The sequence below is a fragment of the Mesoplodon bidens genome (assembly GCF_964165515.1).
Source record: "Mesoplodon bidens genome assembly, chromosome: 15".
In the NCBI taxonomy this organism is placed as follows: Eukaryota; Metazoa; Chordata; class Mammalia; order Artiodactyla; family Ziphiidae; genus Mesoplodon; species Mesoplodon bidens.
Window position 1 is genome coordinate 58,290,122 of NC_138171.1, and position 21,243 is coordinate 58,311,364.

The 21,243-nt window shown below is 40.2% G+C and overlaps 1 protein-coding gene across 4 annotated transcripts in view; it reads right to left on the reverse strand.

Moving 5' to 3' along the window:
• Positions 1 to 3,299: 3,299 nt before the first annotated feature.
• Positions 3,300 to 21,243, reverse strand: part of ATF7IP2 (activating transcription factor 7 interacting protein 2) — a 56,447-nt gene continuing 38,503 nt past the window's right edge. For all 4 annotated transcript variants that reach the window (XM_081257436.1, XM_081257437.1, XM_081257438.1 and 1 more), the window contains 2 exons: positions 5,586 to 5,671; positions 3,300 to 4,667 (listed from right to left, as the gene is read on the reverse strand). In XM_081257436.1, the coding sequence (XP_081113562.1) occupies positions 4,254 to 4,667; positions 5,586 to 5,671 (500 nt within the window). In that variant the 3' untranslated portion in view covers positions 3,300 to 4,253. The remainder of the gene's footprint in view (positions 4,668 to 5,585; positions 5,672 to 21,243) is intronic.

A 21,243-nucleotide genomic window follows, 5' to 3' on the forward strand; every position in this document is an offset into this window, starting at 1 on the left:
ATGTAAGTCTATCACTGAGCATTTGCCACTTCAGCAAATAAGATGGAGTGAGTTGCTAAGAGAGCTCTCCGAAAAGGAGCCAGGAGGCTGTCAAGGAAGTGGGATTCACGCACGTCTCATCCCAGGTGGAATCTGACCTTTGACCACTTAGTATCTTAACACGGGCATCCAGAACATCTGCACAATGTTCCAGAAGCTCAAGATACCTATTAGACCCTTACCCTAAATAACTCGTTTCAGCCTAACCCTTAAAGACAAATATTTCCTTTTTGCCTCAGTCATAATACTCGCCAGACAATAACCTTGTGGCTTTTGCCTTTATAAGCCCCTGACTCCCTCTTCCCCAGAACACTCTTTTGGTTTTACCTGAATCTGTGACTCCTGAATTGCAATTCTTAGGACCCCAAATAAGGCCCTTTGTTCTCTGAAGCCTTGGTACTGATTATTCTTCAACAGGTGCCATCTACCAGTTAAAGATAAAGCCACCATCTGATTTCACGATGTCGGGCACATTTCACTGACAGAAGACATTGTGAAATGATTGACAGAGGCTTTGCATCTTCCATGTTGGGGGCATAAAAACACCCCCCGGCCAACATGAGTGTCTAGGAACACACAGGAGGCCCCACCTCCGCAACATATGGGGTAAGGGCCAGGTGTCCACGTTTTGAACAAATCGTGGTCCCAGGGAAGGGTGCTTGTGTTAGTTTCCCTAGGGCTGTTGTAACAAATTACCACAAACTTGGTGGCTCAGAACAACAGACATGTATTTTCTCATAGCTCTAGAGACGTCTGAAATCCAGGTGTTGGCCGGGCTGTGCTCCCTCCAGAGGCTCTTCCAGCTTCTGGTGGCTCCGGTGTTCCTTGGCTTGTGGCTGCATCACTCCAATCTCTGCCTCTGTCTCCATAATGGAAACGTGTTCACATTATGATTTTTAGAAGAATTTTCTTCTATCTCCATGGCCACCTCTGAGTGACATGCCATCTTCTGCTGACCCTTTGGCCCAGTAAATTAGCAGTTACCTCGGAAACAAAGTATTTCTAATTTACCCATCCCCAGCAAAGGTTTTATGTTTTTGCTTTCTACCATTTACTAATAAAGGACTTGCTTTGTCCTAGGTATTCTGTGTTACATCGTTAACTCCTTACAATGACCCTGAATCAGGGCTCTTGAGCTCAGGCAGCAGAACCAGTTAAACAAGGAAAGAGAGGGAGAAAGAGGCAGAAGGAAGGAGTCAGCACTGCCTTCATTCTACACATTGAGAAAAAGGAGGCTCAGAGAGATGCTGACCTCATGGTAAGTGTTGGAACTGGCTTTCAGACTCAGGGTCTGTCTGTGAATGCCTTATCCCACGAGAACAACATATGAGACATTCAGTGTCCAGGACAGTTGGACAAGCTACTGCCCTGATATTCAATTCCTGGGGTGAGGATGCGCCTCCTCTGTCTGGGGGCCCTGTGGTCTTGGTGAGGAAGCCATTAAAACTATAGAACTTGGAACTGATTAGAGGGGCCAGACTTGGCCCAGTGTGAGAGAGCTGGTGGAGAAGCCTATGCAAACTGTTCCCTCTGGGTCTAGTGTTGAGTCTGGAGTCGCCAGAGGTCAGCCAGGTGGCCATCAGGAAGGAAGGAAGGAAGCGGACAAGGGCAAGTACGAACTGGAAGCACGTCTATGTGTGACCGCCTCCAGCCTCGAAGCCACAGGAAACGTGGCCTATAGGAAAGGCACAGAGCAGCACACAGAGGTGCCCTTCACTTGGCCAGGCCCTTGGCAGGAGCTGTGGGTCTGTGAGCCAGGAGTGCATGGAAGCCTCCACGCTCTGATGCCCTGTATCTATCTTCAGAACATAAAACACAGAACTGATGTTCTGCTTCTGCTCCAAATTGCATGCAGTGTCTCGTGACCAACACTAAACTTGAACCAGCCAGGGAAGGACATCCTTGGAAAGGTAGTTCCAGCTTAGCGACATGGACATCATCCAAAGCCACTACACCTACCCTGAGTGTCAAGAGTAGCGGAGTATACCTCTCACTGACCAAAAATGCCAGAGGTTTGCTTTCTTGTTCACCTTGCAGCTTTGACACATGCCCTAGGATAAGCCAATCTGATATGTGTCTGGGTTTTGATTCTGGAACCACAAGGCAGCAAGGACAGTGGGGAAGGCTTTCTGTTCCGCCCATTGTCCCCACGAGGCCACACAGCCTGTGTATACAGCTGGAACCCAGGACCAGGGCGCCGCATGTGAATGGGCTGGGTCTCTGTGACTCGAGCAAGCCAACTAAGCTCCCTGGACATGTTTCCACATCTTTAAAATGGGCAGAGAATATCATATCATTATGGGGTATAAATTGCATAAACTGTCTCAGGTTTGAAACCTCATGGGAATTTGTTGCAAAGTATCTTTTTTTCCCCTTTCCTGTTTTCCAAGCCAGAGTCTCTCAGCTCCCTGCTGATTCCAGGAACCGCCCCACAGCCTTTTCTCAATATATTCAATTTTAGCTCATCAATCAGGAGTTTGGTTCTGTTGCTTACAGGAGGCATAAAGGTTTCCCACCAAAAGCGCATGAAACGTTTCCTGGGTGGAGGTAGGGTGTTTACCTTGTACTATGTAACTGTACAGTCCTGGGTCTTATTCTCAGGCTGGTTCTCTTCTGGTGTCCCTGATAGGTAACAGTTGAGGATCTTGCTCCTGCCCCTCCAAAAGGCAAGAAACATTCATGCTTTCTGGGCCACCAGCTGTAAGATGCTTGCTTGCTATCAGCATTCCTCCTCATTCTACTATTGTGAAGAGCTCTTTTGCTTAAGACTTGTATACCTATCAACATTCCAGAAGATCTGCTGGTTGGGATGCAGTTTCGCTCTGCTGATGCACACCAAAGTCTTGTTGTGGCATCAAGGCTTTGTGGGCTTCGCTTAGTGAGGGAATGGCTAGTTGATGCCAACCCAAGGGTGCAGCTGTCCTCAAGTGAAGCCCTTGTCCTGTGCTGCAGGACACCCTCCACTGCTCCGAGCCTGAAATAGGACCTCACAGAGGGCAGCTCATCTCTTCAAATTCAGTTCAGAATTTGGCTCTTTCCGTCACAATGTTTTAAAAGGTAGACACAGGAGACTGAAAACGAACATCTTTATTTATGACTGGAGGTGTGACAGCATTCACAAAATGCCAGGAAAGCCATTCCTGCTCACTTTTCTAAATCTCAGGGCCTCTGAGGCCTGAACGTTCACTATGTACCAGAAAAGAATGCCTCTCTTGAACAGACTTTCACACTAACCGTTACTTTTCTGTTTTCTCAGTGTCCTAGTATTACTCATCCACGGTTTGTCCCATCAGGGCCTGACTTACACTTACCCAGTCTGCTCACCCGTCAAGTTTCTTGGGCTACTTGTAGGAGCCACAGCTCACATCAGTGTTCCCTCAGACAGAGGTAAGCAGGACATCTATGGGAGCCCCTTAGTGTTACGTTGTAAGTAATGATGGTAGCCAGGAAATAAGCAAAGGGTCTCGTTAGGGAATCAGCAAATTAAAGCCTTAAATCTAAGGCAGACAACTCCATTTTCCTCAACTGAAATAGCAGGTTGGGTAATTTTTTATTTTACAAGAGATACTGTATTTTTTGTGTACACAGCATACAATGTTTAACTAGTTTTATTACGTGTGTAAGTATACAAACCGATTTCGGGAAAACCTAGACTATTTCCCTAAATGATTGATATGGCCTAAAACAAAAGGGGGGAATAGGGAGGGGCACATATTAATAGCCCTTAGAATTTGAACAGAATGGGAAGACATCTATTTTCATAAAATCTTGGTGTAGATGCACCCCAAGGATGATCTGGCCTCAGTAAAGAGGTGAATTTTCCTGTACCTATACTGACCACAAGCAGGTCACCAAAAGCTGATTTTGAAGAGAGGAAATGGTGGTTGCTTGCATCCTAGGGCTTCTGATAGAAGCAGCAGCTCCATAGTCACCGAATGTATTGTACCTAACACAGCTTAGCGACATGGGTCCATGATGGTGTATGTCTTAGAACATATCCATTGGAAGTATTTATTGAATGCAAATCAGAAATACATGAAACTAGAGGCCACTTACAACACAGGGAAGAGGACTGTCCCTGTATAAAGGGCTCACAATCTGAACTGGCCCTTTAAGACATTGAACAGGGTTAGAGAAACATTGTAAGCAAACAACTGAAGTATGAAAAAACAAAATGTAGTACAATATATAATTATCAAATACTTTTTTTACTTTTAGGTAAGATTTTCAGAAAACCCAGGAATAGATTTTATATCAGAAAATGGTCCATATTGCCCAAAAATGTCTTTTGACTGGACAGTAAAATAATATTTGTTGGAAGCTAAAAACTGAGATAAAGTACAGGCCATTGGGAGTGGTAAAGCTTTAATTTCTCCAATTTTCTTCCAGATCAGCTTATTATTAGGGTTCTCATGGCACAGGAAGAGGTGGTAGCTTTCCACGGGGGCACACTTGGGATTGATTTTGGTTATGTTCCAAGTCAGGGCAATGCCCCTGGGTCTCAGCACCCGTTTTACTCTGAGCTCAGGCTTCTGGGGAGGAAGTGTGTCTCGGATTTTGTCTACCAGTTCAGGTAGTAGTGGTGGTGGTTCTGGGAGAGGTGGCAGGTGCTCAAAGGACTCAAGAACCTAAAACACATTTATAAAAAGTTTAGCAAGCTGAATTGGTGGGTTCTGATTTTTTTAAAGTTGTCAACTGCAGTTCTACAATATATATTTCCCATTCCTCAATCCATTTATCAAAATCATAAGAACAGAAGGATGCTTCAAGGATACATGAGGCTGGATCCAGTTTCTTTCAAGCATAAGCTTCTTTTAGAGTTAAGATCTCTACACTCTGGAATATCACTAATCCAGAATGGGTTAGGTCCCAGACATTCTGGAGAAATATTCCATCTCATTTCCAAACCTGTGTTCCCAAACATGAAAAGTGTGAGTGTAGGAGATCACCCATTTCCATCCACCTCCATTTCCAAACCTGTGTTCCCAAACATGAAAAGTGTGAGTGTAGGAGATCACCCATTTCCATCCACCTTCATCAACAATGGTTATTACTCTTAAAAATCTTTTCCAACTTGTTGGACTAAAAAATATAGTTGTTTTAATTCTGTAGCTTCTGGAAAATTCAATTAAATTATTATTATTTTTGTTTGTTTGTTTGTTTTGTTTCGTTGCGGTACACGGGCCTCTCACTGCTGTGGCCTCTCCCGTTGCAAGCACAGGCTCCGGACGCGCAGGCTCAGCAGCCATGGCTCACGGGCCCAGCCGCTCCGCGGCATGTGGGATCTTCCGGGATCTTCCCAGACCGGGGCACGAACCTGTGTCCCCTGCATCGGCAGGCGGACTCTCAACCACTGCGCCACCAGGGAAGCCCCAATTAAATTATTTTAACTGAGTAAATAAGTAGACTCACAATAGCACATTTAAAAAAGCATATTAAAGTGCTTTCTAAGATGAAATATAACCCAAATGTTTCTTTATGAGTAAAATGGGTACTTCCACTCAATTTGGAATGAATATCCCTTACAGAACATTTCATATCAGTACCTGGGCTGCATTTTGTGCCACTGGGGTTGTCTCTTTTGAGATTGAAATAGCTTTCGTAGGTGACTCAAGCGTGGATACTGGACTTTCTGTGAACAACAGAAGGTTTAAAAGTAAAATGTATCTGCAATAATCAATCCCATAGCCTTTAAAGCAAACAGTAGTTTACATCTTGGGTAGTAATTAAATGTGAACTAAAATTATAAAACTGTGAAATAAGAAGATAACTTTTGATATGCAAAGGTATCAAATATAGAGAATTTTTCTTTAATGTGACAAAAATTCCTCACTTAAGGTAAACACTAATGTCATGATGCAACTGAGAACTAGGAAAAATTACCCATGGGAGAGGGATTCCTGCTTAGCAGCCTTAGAGGCAGATTTTGCTCTGTTAGGTCAACGAGGATGTTTGCAAACACAGAACTGTTTACAACCTATAAGAATGTGTGATACAAACAAGGCCTGGGAATTCAAACTAAAACTCATACAGGCTGGGGTTGGAGGTATCCCATGGTAAGCCTAGAGGGAATTAGACATCAATTGTAGACTACTGAAAGGGAGGGGGAGGGAGGAGAGACAGAAGAGAGAATGGAAGAAAGAGAGATGGTTAGAAGAAAGAAAAGGAGGAAAATAGAGAAAATGTGGGTGTGATGGAGAGAAAGAAAGTTTAGTAGGCGCAAGAATGGTTTGAGGACAACTGGGGAAAGTATCATGGGAATGGTAAGAAAAGGGGCTCCATGTTGGACAGTAATAGGGCCAGACAGCTAAAAATGTCAGAAGTTTGAACATATCTAATAAGCAGCAAAAATCATTTTTAATCCACTGTGTGTGCAGTGATATAACTGTTTAACGTACTTTATGAATCTCCCCTAATAAAATGTTTTATTTGTATTTTTCTTTTAACTGACAAGGATAATTAAGATTCTGCACTGTTTCAAAGATAACGTATTAATCACTTTATTTACTGGTGTTAAAAAATGTTTTTGTAAAGGTAATGATTTTACACTTTTGATTGTAAGAGAATCGATGCATGAGAGATTGGTTCAAGATGGCAGAGTAGAAGGATATGCGCTCACTCCCTCTTGCGAGAGCAGCGGAATCACAACTAACTGCTGAACACTCATCGACAGGAAGACACTGGAAGTCACCAAAAAAGATACCCCACATCCAAAGACAAAGGAGAAGCCGCAATGAGGCAGTAGGAGGGGCACAATCACAGTAAAATCAAATCCCATAACTGCTGGGTGGGTAACTCACAAACTGGAGAACACTTATACCCCAGAAGTCCAGCCACTGGAGTGAAGGTTCTGAGCCCCACGTCAGGCTTCCCAACCTGGGGGTCCAGCAATGGGGGGAGGAATTCCTAGAGAATCACACTTTGAAGGCTAGTGGGATTTGACTGCAGAACTTCGACAGGACTGGGGGAAACAGAGACTCCCCTCTTGGAGGGCACACACAAAGTAGTGTGCACATCAGGACCCAGGGGAAGGAGCAGTGACCCCATAGGAGACTGAACCAGACCTACCTGCTAGTGTTGGAGGGTCTCCTGCAGAGGTGGGGGGTGGCTGTGGCTCACTGTGGGAACAAGGACACTGGCAGCAGAAGTTCTGGGAAGTACTCCTTGGCGTGAGCCCTCCCAGGGTCTGTCATTAGCCCCACCAAAGAGCCGAGTAGGCTCCAGTGCTGGGTCGCCTCAGGCCAAACAACCAACAGTGAGGGAACCCAGCCCCACCCATCAGCAGACAAGCAGATTAAAGTTTTACTGAGCTCTACACACCAGAGCAACACCCAGCTCTACCCACCACCAGTCCCTTCCATCAGGAGGCTTGCACAAGCCTCTTAGATAGCCTCATCCACCAGAGGGCAGACAGCAGAAGCAAGAAGAATTACAATTCTGCAGCCTGTGGAACGAAAACCATATTCACAGAAAGACAGACAAAACGAAAAGGCAGAGGACTATGTACCAGATGAAGAAACAAGATAAAACCCCAGAAAAACAACTAAATGAAGTGGAGATAGGCAACCTTCCAGAAAAAGAATTCAGAATAATGATAGTGAAGATGATCCAGGACCTCAGAAAAAGAATGGAGGCAAAGATCGAGAAGATGCAAGAAATATTTAATAAAGACCTAGAAGAATTAAAGAACAAACACCTAGAAGAATTAAAGAACAAACAAACAGAGATGAACAATACAATAACTGAAATGAAAAATAAACTAGAAAGAATCAATAGCAGAATAACTGAGGCAGAACAGATAAGCGACCTGGGAGATGAATGGTGGAATTCACCACCATGGAACAAAATAAAGAAAAAAGAATGAAAAGAAATGAAGACAGCTTAAGAGACCTCTGGGGGCTTCCCTGGTGGCACAGTGGTTGAGAGTCCGCCTGCCAATGCAGGGGACACGGGTTCATGCCCCAGTCTGGGAAGATCCCACATGCCACGGAGTGGCTGGGCCCATGAGCCATGGCTGCTGAGCCTGCGCATCCGGAGCCTGTGCTCCGCACTGGGAGAGGCCACAACAGTGAGAGGCCCACGTACCGCAAAAAAAAAAAAAAAAAAAAAAAAGAGACCTCTGGGACAACATTAAATGCACCAACATTTGCATTATAGGGGTCCCAGAAGGAGAAGATAGAAAGGACCCGAGAAACTGTTTACTGTCTTTACAGAAGAGATTACAGTCGAAAACTTCCCTAACATGGGAAAGGAAATAGCCAGCCAAGTCCAGGAAGCACAGAGTCCCAGGCAGGATAGATCCAAGGAGAAACAAGCTGAGACACACAGTAATCAAATTGACAAAAATGAAAGACAAAGAAAACTTATTGAAAGCAACAAGGGAAAAATGACAAGTAACATACAAGGGAACTCCCATAAGGTTAACAGCTGATTTCTCAGCAGAAACTCTACAAGCCAGAAGGGAGTGGCATGATATATTTAAAGCGATGAAAGGGAAGAAGCTACAACTAAGATTACTCTACCTGGCAAGGATCTCTTTCAGATTTGATGGAGAAATCAAAAGCTTTACAGACAAGCAAAAGCTAAGAGAATTCAGCATCACCAAACCAGCTCTACAACAAATGCTAAAGGAACTTCTCTAAGTGGGAAACACAAAAGAAGAAAAGGACCTACAAAAACAAACCCATAACAATTAAGAAAATGATAATAGGAACATACATATCAATAATTACCTTAAATGTGAATGGATTGAATGCTCCAACCAAAAGACACAGGCTCGCTGAATGGACACAAAAACAAGACCCATATATATGCTGTGTACAAGAGACTCACTTCAGACCTAGGGACGCATACAGACTGAAAGTGAGGGGGTAGAAAAAGATATTCCATGCAAATGGAAATCAAAAGAAAGCTGGAGTAGCAATACTCATATCAGATAAAACAGACTTTAAAATAAACAATGTTATAAGAGACAAGGAAGGACACTACATAACGATCAAGGGATCAATCCAGGAAGAAGATATAACAATTATAAATATATATGCACCCAACATAGAAACACCTCAATACATAAGGCAACTGCTAACACCTATAAAAGAGGAAATCGACAGTAACACAATAATAGTGGGGGACTTTAACACCTCCCTTACACCAATGGACAAATAATCGAGACAGAAAATTAATAAGGAAACACAAGCTTTAAATGACACATTAGACCAGATAGATTTAGTTGATATTTATAGGACATTCCATCCAAAAACAGCAGATTACACGTTCTTCTCAAGTGCACACGGAACATTCTCCAGGATAGATCACATCTTGGGTCACAAATCAAGGCTTGGTAAATTTAAGGAAATTGAAATCATATCAAACATCTTTTCCAACCACAATGCTTTGAGATTAGAAATAAATTACAGGGAAAAATGTAAAAAAACACAAACACATGGAGGAAAAACAATATGTTACTAAATAACCAAGAGATCACTGAAGAAATCAAAGAGGAAATCAAAAAATACCTAGAGACAAATAACAATGAAAACATGACGATCCAAAACCTATGGGATGCAGCAAAAGCAGTTCTAAGAGGGAAGTTTATAGCAGTGCAATCCTTCCTCAAGAAACAAGAAAAATCTCAAACAATCTAACCTTACACCTAAAGGAACTACAGAAAGAAGAACAAACAAAGCACAAAATTAGTAGAAGGAAAGAAAACATAAAGATCAGAGCAGAAATAAATGAAATAGAAACAAAGAAAACAATAGCAAAGATCAATAAAACTAAAAGCTGGTTCTTTGAGAAGATAAATAAAATTGATAAACCTTTAGCCAGACTCAACAAGAAAAAGAGGGAGAGGACTCAAATCAATAAAATTAGAAATGAAAAAGGAGAAGTTACAACAGACATCGCAGAAATATAAAGCATCATAAGTGACTACTACAAGCAACTCTATGCCAATAAAATGGACAACATGGAAGAAATGGACAAATTCTTAGAAAGATATAACCTTCCATGACCAAACCAGGAAGAAATAGAAAATATGAACAGACCAATCACAAGTAATGAAATTGAAACTGTGATTAAAACTCTTCCAACAGGGCTCCCCTGGTGGTGCAGTGGTTGAGTCCGCCTGCCGATGCAGGGGACACGGGTTCGTGCCCCGGTCTGGGAAGATCCCACATGCTGCGGAGCAGCTAGGCCCGTGAGCCATGGCTGCTGAGCCTGCACATCCGGAGCTCTGCAATGGGAGAGGCCACAAGAGTGAGAGGCCCGTGTAACACACACACACACACACACACAAATTCTTCCAACAAACCAAAGTCCAGGACTGTCCAGGACCAGAAGGCTTCACAGGTGAATTCTATCAAACATTTAGAGAAGAGCTAAGACCCATCCTTCTCAAACTCTTCCAAAAAACTGCAGGCGAGTGAACACTCCCAAACTCATTCTACAAGGCCACCATCACCCTGATACCAAAACCAGAGATACTACAAAAAAAGAAAATTACAGACCAATATCACTGATGAATATAGATGCAAAAATCCACAACAAAATACCAGCAAACAGAATCCAACAACAAGTTAAAAGGATCATACACCATAATCAAGTGGGATTTATCGCAGGGATGCAAGGATTTTTCAATATAGGCATATCAATCAGTGTGATATAACATATTAACAAATTGAATAAAAGCCATATGATCTCAATAGATGCAGAAAAAGCTTTTGACAAAATTCAACACCCATTTATGATAAAAACTCTCCAGAAAGTGGACATAGAGGGAAACTCAACATAATAAAGGCCATATACAACAAACCCACAGCAAACATCATTCTCAAGGGTGAAAAACTGAAAGCATTTCCTCTAAGATGAGGAACAAGAAATGTATGTCCACTCTTGCCACTATTATTCAACATAGTTTTGGAAGTCCTAGACACAGCAATCAGAGAAGAAAAAGAAATAAAAGGAATACAAATTGGAAGAAAAAAGTAAAACTGTCACTGCTTGCAGATAACATGATACTAACATAGAGAATCCTAACAATGCCACCAGAAAACTACTAGAGCTAACCAATGAATTCGGTAAAGTTGCAGGATACAAAACTAATGCAAAGAAATCTCTTGCATTCCTATATACTAACAACAAGAGATCAGAAAGAGAAATTAAGGAAACAATCCCATTTACCATTGCAACAAAAAGAATAAAATACCTAGGAATAAACCTACCTAAGGAGGTAAAAGACCTGTACTCAGAAAACTATAAGACACTGATGAAAGAAATCTAGGATAACACAAACAGATGGAGAGCTATACCATGTGCTTGGATTGGAAGAATCAGTGTGAAAATGACTATACTACTCAAAGCAATCTACAGAATCAATGCAATCCCTATCAAATTACCAGTGACATTTTTTACAGAACTAGAACAAAAAATCTTAAAATGTGTATGGAGACACAAAGGACCCTGAATAGCCAAAGCAGTCTTAAGGGAATAAAATGGAGCAGGAGGAATCAGACTCCCTGACTTCAGATTATACTACAAAGCCTCAGTAATCAAGACAATATGGTACTGGCACAAACACAGAAATATAGTTCAATGGAATAGGATAGAAAGCTCAGAGATAAACCCATGCACCTATGGTCAACTAATCTATGACAAAGGAGGCAAGGATATACAATTGAGAAAAGACAGCCTCTTCAATAAGTGGTGCTGGGAAAACTGGACAGCTACATGTTAAAGAATGAAATTAGAACATTCCCTAACACCATACACAAAAATAAACTCAAAATGGATTAAAGACCTAAATTTAGGACTGGACAATACAAAAATCTTAGAGGAAAACATAGGAAGAACACTCTTTGACATAAATCACAGCAAGATCTTTTCTGACCCACTTCCTAGAGTAATGGAAATAAAAACAAACATAAATAAATGGGACCTAATGAAACTTAAAAGCTTTTGCACAGCAAAGGGGACTATAACAAAACGAAAAGACAACCCTCAGAATAGGAGAAAATATTTGAAAATGAACCAATGGATGAAGGATTAATCTCCAAAATATATAAACAGCTCATGCAGCTCAATGTTAAAAAAACAAACAACCCAATAAAAAAAATGGGCAGGGGCTTCCCTAGTGGCGCAGTGGTTGAGAGTCTGCCTGCCGATGCAGGGGACATGGGTTCGTGCCCCGGTCGGGGAAGATCCCACATGCTGTGGAGCGGCTGGGCCCATGAGCCATGGCCACTGAGCCTGCACATCCGGAGCCTGTGCTCCACAATGGGAAAGGCCACAACAGTGAAAGGCCTGCGTACCGCAAAAAATAAATAAATAAATAAATAAGGGCAGAAGACCTAAATAGACATCTCTCCAAAGAAGACATACAGATGGCCAAGAGGCACATGAAAAGCTGCTCAACATCACTAATCATTAGAGAAATGCAAATTAAAACTACAGTGAGGTATCACCTCCACCAGTTAGAATGGGCATCATCAGAAAATCCACAAACAACAAGTGCTGGGGAGGGTGTGGAGAAAAGGGAACCCTCTTGCACTGTTGGTGGGAATGTAAATTGATAGAGCCACTATGGAGAACAGTATGGAGGTTCCTTAAAAAACTAAAAATAGAACTACCATATGACCCATCAATCCCACTACTGGACATATACCCTGAGAAAACCGTAATTCAAAAAGAGTCATGTACCACAATGTCCATTGCAGCTCTATTTACTATAGCCAGGATATGGAAGCAACCTAAGTGTCCATCAACAGATGAATGGATAAAGATGTGGCACATATATACAATGGAATATTACTCAGCCATAAAAAGGAATGAAATTGGGTCATTTGTAGAGACATGGATGGACCCAGAGACTGTCATACAGAGTGAAGTAAGTCAGAAAGAGAAAAACCAATATCATATATTAATGCATATATGTGGAATCTAGAAAAATGGTGCAAATGAACCTGTTTGCAAGACAGAAATAGAGACACAGATGTAGAGAACAAACCTATGGACACCAAGGGGGAAAGTGGGGGGGTGGGTGGGATGAACTGAGAGATTGGGATTGACATATATACACTAATATGTATAAAACATAACTAATAAGAACCTGCTGTATAAGAAATAAATTTTAAAAATTACAAATTGTAAGAGAATCTATACACCCTTTTTAACTGGTTTGTTAATTAGAACTAGATTTGTGAAATCATAATCTGCAGGTTAATCAATGCACAAGAGCTGACACAAATAACCTCCTTTAAATTTTCAAGTGAACAGTTTCATACAAAAAAAATTCTAATAGATATAAACTTCCCATAACTAACATTCCTTCTTTCAAGGTAGTAAGTCAACAAGCCCTTGGCAAATTAAAACAGGCTAAGACAGAAACTCAACTTTATGATAAGAGACAAAACAGGACTTTTATCCCAAACCAGTTTATGTTTAGATCCTTTGTGTCACCAATGTCAATGTCTTGTAAATACTCTGCAGCTTTTATCCTTATCTATATAAAAATGAGTAACGGTTACTTTTTTAAAATTTATTTTATGTTTTTTGGCTGTGTTGGGTCTTGGCTACTGCGCGCAGGCTTTCTCTAGTTGCGGCAAGTGGGGGCTACTCTTTGTTGTGGTGCGTGGGCTTCTCATTACGGTGGCTTCTCTTGTTGTGAGGCACAGGCTCTAGGTGCGCAAGCTTCAGTAGCTGCAGCACGTGGGTTCAGTAGTTGCGACACACGGGCTCTAGAACGCAGGCTCAGTAGTTGTGGTGCACAGGCTTAGTTGCTCCATGGCAATGTGGGATCTTCCCGGACCAGGGATAGAACCCATGTCCCCAGCATTGGCAGGTGGATTCTTAACCACTGCGCCACCAGGGAAGTCCCAGTAATGGTTACTTTAGCACTTTGTATTCTCAAAGCAACAGGAGCCAGTACCCGATTAATTTTAAGGTTCCTCCTCATTAAACTGCTAGGTGAGAATTGTGGCCTCTGGTCTCAACTTACCCCTTTGGTGTTTGACCTTTCAGATCCTTTGCTGCATGTATATGCACATGTAGATGCACATTCACTTATGTAAATATTTATATGATAGACATGATTTTTAAAGTTTGTATTTAAAAATTAACTATTCAGATATAACCTACATACAATAAAATGTACCCATTTTAGTTTTTTAGATTTTTTTGGTGTGGACCTTTTTTTTTTTTTAACATCTTTATTGGAGTATAATTGCTTTACAATGGTGTGTTTGTTTCTGCTGTATAACAAAGTGAGTCAGCTATACATATACATATATCCCCATATCTCCTCCCTCTTGTGTCTCCCTCCCACCCTCCCTATCCCAGCCCTCTAGGTGGACACAAAACACCGAGCTGATCTCCCTGTGCTATGTGGCTGCTTCCCACTAGCTAGCTATTTTACATTTGGTAGTGTATATATGTCCATGCCACTCTCTCACTTTGTCCCAGCGTACCCTTCCCCCTCCGCATGTCCTCAAGTTCATTCTCTACGTCTGTGTCTTTATTCCTATCTTGCCCCTAATTTCTTCAGAACGATTTTTTGTTTTTTTTAGATTCCATATATATGTGGTAGCATACAGTATTTGTATTTCTCTTTCTGACTTACTTCACTCTGTATGAGACTCTAGGTCCATCCACCTCACTACAAATAACTCAATTTCGTTTCTTTTTATGGCTGAGTAATATTCCATTGTATATATGTGCCACATCTTCTTTATCCATTCATCTGTCGATGGACACTTAGGTTGCTTCCATGATGTGGACCATTTTTAAAGTCTTTATTGAATTTGTTACAATATTGCTTCTGTTTTATGTTTTGGATTTTTGGCCACAAGGCATGTGGGATCTTAGCTTCCCAACCAGAGATCGAACCCACAACCCCTGCATTGGAAGGTGAAGTCTTAACCACTAGACCACCAGGGAAGTCCCCCAAATGTACCCATTTTAACTGTGCCATTCATTGGGTTTTGACAAATGTACAGTTGTGAAACCACCACCAAAATCAAGACAGAATGTTTTTATTACCCCAAATAGTGTCCCTTCTGGTAATATGGAAGAACAAATCTGACTCCACATTGGATCTGTTTCTTTTACTTTAACCTTTGTATTCTGTTGATTTTGCTACAAGTTAAAAATGTTGCCGGTAGCCTGAAATATACAGGATAGCTCTTTCTCAAGGTCCTGGCCTTAAAAGATATAACACTTATCCATTTAAATAGAGGTAAAAAGGTGTAGAACAGAGAATAACATTTGTCTTGTTGGAGGTTTATAGCAACATTGTGAAATGACCTACTGGACAGCTAGCTGCCAAGAACAAAGGATTCCAGCCCCAAGAAGTTTGCAGCAACCAACCACACGCCCTTCCTCTTTTAGTATAAAAGAAGCCTGAATCCTAATTCGGAGAAGATGGTTCTTTGGGACACTAGTCCACCATCTTCTCGGTCTGCTGTCACCATTCCTTGACCCAACAACTCATCTCTTGATTTATTGGCCTGTTGTGCAGCGAGCAGTATGAACTTGGTCTTGGTAACATTCTCAATCCCTCTCTCACCGCTGGCCCCATGAAACCACAGGTCTGTTGTCACTAAAGATGAGATTGGCCTTTTCTAGAATTTGACATAAAGCAAATCACACAGTACGTACAATTCTTTTGCCCAACATTTTGTTTCTGAGATTCATCAATGTTGTTGCATATAATAATATTTTGTTCATTTTTATTGTTGACTAGTACTTAGCTGTAGAGATAGATATGCCACAACCTATTTATCTATTGATGGACATTTGGACTGTTTATAGTTCAGTGCTATTATGAATAAAGTTGCTATGAACATTTGTGTAAAAGTCTTTGGGTAGATGTAGGTTTTCATTTGTCTTGGATAAATACCTAAAGGTGGAATAATAGTGTCATTTGATAAGAGTATAGCTACTGTTTTGAGAAACTGCCAGACCACTTCCAAAGTGGTTTCACCATTTTACACTCCTACCAGCAAAACATGAAAAATTCCAGGTCACTACACATCCTCACCAACACTTGTATATTTTCAGTTGTTTTCATTTTAGCCATTTTAGTGGATGTGTTGTGGTATCTCATTGTGGTCTTAACTTCCCTAATGAATAACAATGTTGAGGATGTCTTGTGTTTATTTGCCATCCCCATATCTTCTCTAGTGAAGTGTCATCTACTTTCTTTGGGTTTAATTTGCTCTTTTTATACTAGCATCTTAATGCAGAATCTTAGATTATTCATTTTAGACTTTCCATTTTTCCTACTATAAACATTTAATGCTAGCAATTTCCTTCTAAGCACTGCTTTAGCTGCATTCCTCAGATTTTGATATGCTGTGTTTTCATTTTCATTTAGTTCAAAATATTTTTAAACTTTCCTTTTGATTTCTTCTTTGACTCATGGGTTATCTAGAAATGTAATCTTTAGCTTCCAAATATCTAGGGATTTCCCAACTAGCTTTCTGTTATTACTAATTTAATTGTATCTGTAATCATACAGAGTATGTTCTCTAAACTTTTACATATACTGAGACTAGTTTTATGGTCCAGAACCTGATATGTTTCATATGCACTTAAAATGAATGTGTATTCTTCTGTGGCTGGGTTTGAGTGTTCTATAAATGTCAAGCAGGTTAAGTTGGTTGATAGTATTGCCCAGGCTTCCAAAACTTTACTGACTACATATTATATCGATTACTGAGAAGGGAGTGTTGGAACCTCCAATTATAATTGTCTACTTATAATTTCAGTCTGATCAGTTTTTATATCAGGAATTTTGAAGTTCTACTATTATATGCATAAACGTAGGTTTAGTGTGTCTTTCTGATGAAATTATTGCTTTACTGTTACGAAACAGCCTTCTTTATCCCTGGTAATATTCCTTGTTCTGAAGTCTATCTGATAATAATACAGTTACTCTAGCTTTCTTATGATTAGTGTTTGTATGTTTTTTTTGTTTTTTTGGGTTTTTTTGCGGTATGCAGGCCCCTCACTGTTATGGCCCCTCCCACTGCGGAGCACAGGCTCCGACGCGCAGGCTCAGCGGCCATGGCTCACAGGCCCAGCCACTCTGCGGCGTGTGGGATCTTCCCAGACCGGGGCACAAACCCGTGTCCCCTGCATTGGCAGGCGGACTCCCAACCACTGCGCCACCAGGGAAGCCCTGTTTGTATGTTTTTGCATGGCTGATCTTCTTACATCCTTTTAATTTTAACCTATCCATATATTTATATTTAACGTACATCATGTAGTTGTCACATAGTTGGGTCTTGTTTTATTATCCAGTCCAACAATGTGTGCTTTTTAATGGAGTGTTTAGACCCTCTATACTTATTCTAAGTATCAATATGGTTGGGTTTAAATCTACCATCCTGTAATTTGTTCTCTATTTAGTGTCATTTGTTCTTTGCACCTTCTCTTGGATAGAGTATTTTAAAAATTCCATTTTACCTCCACTATTGGTCTATCAGCCATACTTGCACTTAAAAACATATTGCTCTAGGCACTGCCGTATGTTTGTATCTAGTATCTTTTTTTTTTTTTTTTGCGGTATGTGGGCCTCTCACTGTTGTGGCCTCTCCCATTGCGGACCACAGGCTCTGGACGCGCAGGCCCAGCGGCCATGGCTCACAGGCCTAGCCGCTCTGTGGCATGTGGGATCCCCCCAGACCGGGGCACAAACCTGTGTCCCCTGCATTGGCAGGTGGACTCTCAACCACTGCGCCACCAGGGAAGCCCCAAGTATCTTTAATAATGTATAGTCTATCCTCAAATAACATTATACTACTCATAATGTAACACCCTTACAGCCAGCATACTTCCATTCCTCTGACCATCTTTCACACTACTGTTGGCATACATTAGCTTCTACATAAATTATAAACTCCAAAACATACTGTTACATTCCTCTGTGTAGATCCACTTTCCATCTTATATTTTCCCTTTGCTTGAAGAACTTCCTTTATTTTTGACAGTGAATGTCTGCTGGCAACAACTTTTGTTTATCTTAATAAACAGAAGTCTTAATTTTGCTTTCATGTTTATAAGTTATATTAGCTGGATATAGAATTCTAGTTTGACAATTATTTTCCCCCAGCCTTTTAATAATGCCATTTGATTTGTTTTGCATAGTTCCAATTGAGAAAACTGTGCATTCTTTTTTCTTCCCTATATATCCTATATATATGGTGTCTTTCTGATTGCTCTGAAGTTGTTGCTGTTAATCACTGGTTTTCAGGAACTGATTATCATGTTCCTTGACATGGTTTCCTTTGTATTTATCCTGCCTGCAGAGTATTGAAGTTCTTGGTTATGATGGGCTTGTACTTTTCATTAAATCTGTAAAACTTTTGACCATACATGTATGTTAGACCACTTGATATTGTCCCACAGTTTACTAAAGGTCTGATTCCTTTTTCCCAGTCTTTTTTCTTTTCTTTTCGTATTCTTTCTTTAATTTGTGTAGTTTCTTTCCAAATTATACGGTCAGATACTATTTCTTCCAGTATACCAATTTGTTTTTCTTTCTCTGGTGTTTAATAAGCTATTTATTCCATCCACTGAACTTCAAGTATTTTTATTTCATTTGGTTCTCTTTTATTTCTCTTATTATGTTCATGTTTTCCTTTAAATCTCTGACTGTACTTCTATCAGTTCTTTTATGGTCCTTGTCTGTTAATTCTGTCATCTGTCATTTCTAGGTTTGCTTCTTTTGACTGATTTTTCTCCTGGTATGGATTCCATTTTTCTTCCTCACATCTTGAGTGACTTTTTAAAATTGGATGATGGATATTATGAATTTTACATGGTTGTGAGTTGAATTCTGAGTTCAGTTTTATTAGGGCAATGCTAGAGTTGCCTTTGCTCCAAGATGAGTTTACACCTGTATATTCAGTAAGAATCTACCACGATGGCTGGTCAGACCTGAAACATTTCCCACTGCTGTTTGAGCTCTGAAAATTGTTTAGTGTAAAGGTCCTTGGTCATTCTCTGCCCAGACTCATGCAATTTCACTCTGCATGTGTGACTTAATATTTCAGCAAAGACTCAAAAGGACTCCTATGCTAACCTCTTAGAGCTCTTTCTCCAAGTGGCTTCCTCATCTGATAGTACTCTTCCCCTCATTCCAGTTGCCTCAGCCTCTCTGAATGCCAATCTCTCTTTACCTCAGCAAGACAGCCATTCTCTGCTTGGGATCTCCATCAGTGCACCACAATCTAGGAAGAAAGCTGGTGCAGCCCATAGGGCTCATCTCATGCATTTCCCTTCTCTAAAGGACTGCAGTCCTGTACTGCAATATCTAAAAATTATTTTCTTGTATCTTGTTTCTTATATCTTGTTTAGTTTTCTACTTGTTTACTGAAGAAAAGTTAAGTCTGAGCCCATTTACTCCACCATGACTCTACATATATACTTTTATAACTTTTTTCTCATTATATTAACATGTTTACATCAATACATATACTTCCTCAACATTATTTTTAATGGTTGAATATGGTTGTACCATATAAATCTAATTTTTGTAATTAATTCCTTATTCCTAGAAATTTAAGGGTTTCCAAAGTTTTATATTTCATGAATAGCACTGCAATGAACATTTTCATATTTCCCCTATACTTTATTTTCTTCAGGTAACTATTCAAAGAATTGAGTCACAAGGCTTGCATATTTGTAAAGTTTTGATATTGACAGAATGTCTTCCAGAAAGATTAATTTACACTCCCATTCACAGTATATAAACTTACATTTCTTTTAAAACTATTTAGTGGAAAATCTGCATTAATTCAACCTTTTTTTTTGGAACGTATGCCGTGTGCCAAGCACTGTGCTAAAAAGATGAAAACGTACAGATTAATAAAAACATTAATGCTGCTGAAACGAATTTCAAGTCCTTTTAGGAAAACAGATATGTAAAGAAACAATGAAATAAAGGTATAATATAGGCATGCACAAAATACCAAGGGTAAGGAGAGCAAAGATGACAATTTCTGCCAGAACAGTTTGTCACAAGTGTCTAAACTGAACATTGAAGGATGAGAAGTGGGGTCATCAGACAAGCCTGGGGAGGTACAGAGGGGAGAGCATTCCTGGCAAACAGAACAGGATATGTGGTGATGGCAAGGAGAGAAGAAGCACTACCTACTGAGAAGCCATCAAGGAAGAGGTAAGGAATCTGTCGAAGATAAACCTAGAAACATTTTCAGGGTCTAAGTCATTAAGAATTTTGTATATCTTGTTAAAGAATTTGGATTTTATCCTAAAGACAAAAACATAACCAGATTTGTATACAGGAAATAATATTTTAGTGGCAACTTAGAAGATTCATTAAAAGCAGTAAGGTAGGGCAGCAATATTAGTTATTAAGTTATGGCAATAGACTAAAGATGATAGAATTCTGAAATAAGGAAATAAATGGACTACATCTGTTAGCTTTTTGGGAGACAACTGATGAGCTTGAAAGCTGACTACATAGTGGAATGAGGCATATCTATGAGTCAAAAGTGACTCTTACTTCTGGCTTGAGAAACTGGATGAGTTGGTGATACCATTCATCAAGCCTGGGAATATGAGAAACGGTCCAAGTTTCATCTGACTAACTAACTATACCCTTATTCAGAACTGAACATTTTACAAGACAGATTCACATTCACATTATCATGAGTTAGGATCATGAATTGGCATGATCTATCTTTCCAACTGCTCGATTTCAAAGTGAAGCCCCCCTCAACCCCATTACAGGTATAACTTATTTTATCAAGCACTGAATGAATCTGTGTTTTCATTTTACTGCAACTCGAATCCTGTATCGTGTAGTTTAAAAAATATTTAGTAATCTTAATCATTAAAATTAATGTTAAAATTGTTAATCATTAATGATACTTCCTTATGGACTCCAATTTCATTTTTTAATTCATTCTAATCTTCATGAAATTGGAAACTGAAGGGTTTTTTGATTCTATCATGGGATGCCTAAAGATTCCAATGGTTCCAACCTTTGTTTGGATCCACAGTTGAGATCGGAGAATGAACTGGACTATATAGTTCCTGTAGTAATCTCCATTTTTTAATATTAATTTACTAATGCTAATAAGTGGAATCAAATATTTCATCAAAAGAGTACCATAAACATTCAAGTGCAATTAAGAGATGAAACCTTATGACTGATTACCAGCCCCAGAAGACTCTATTTTA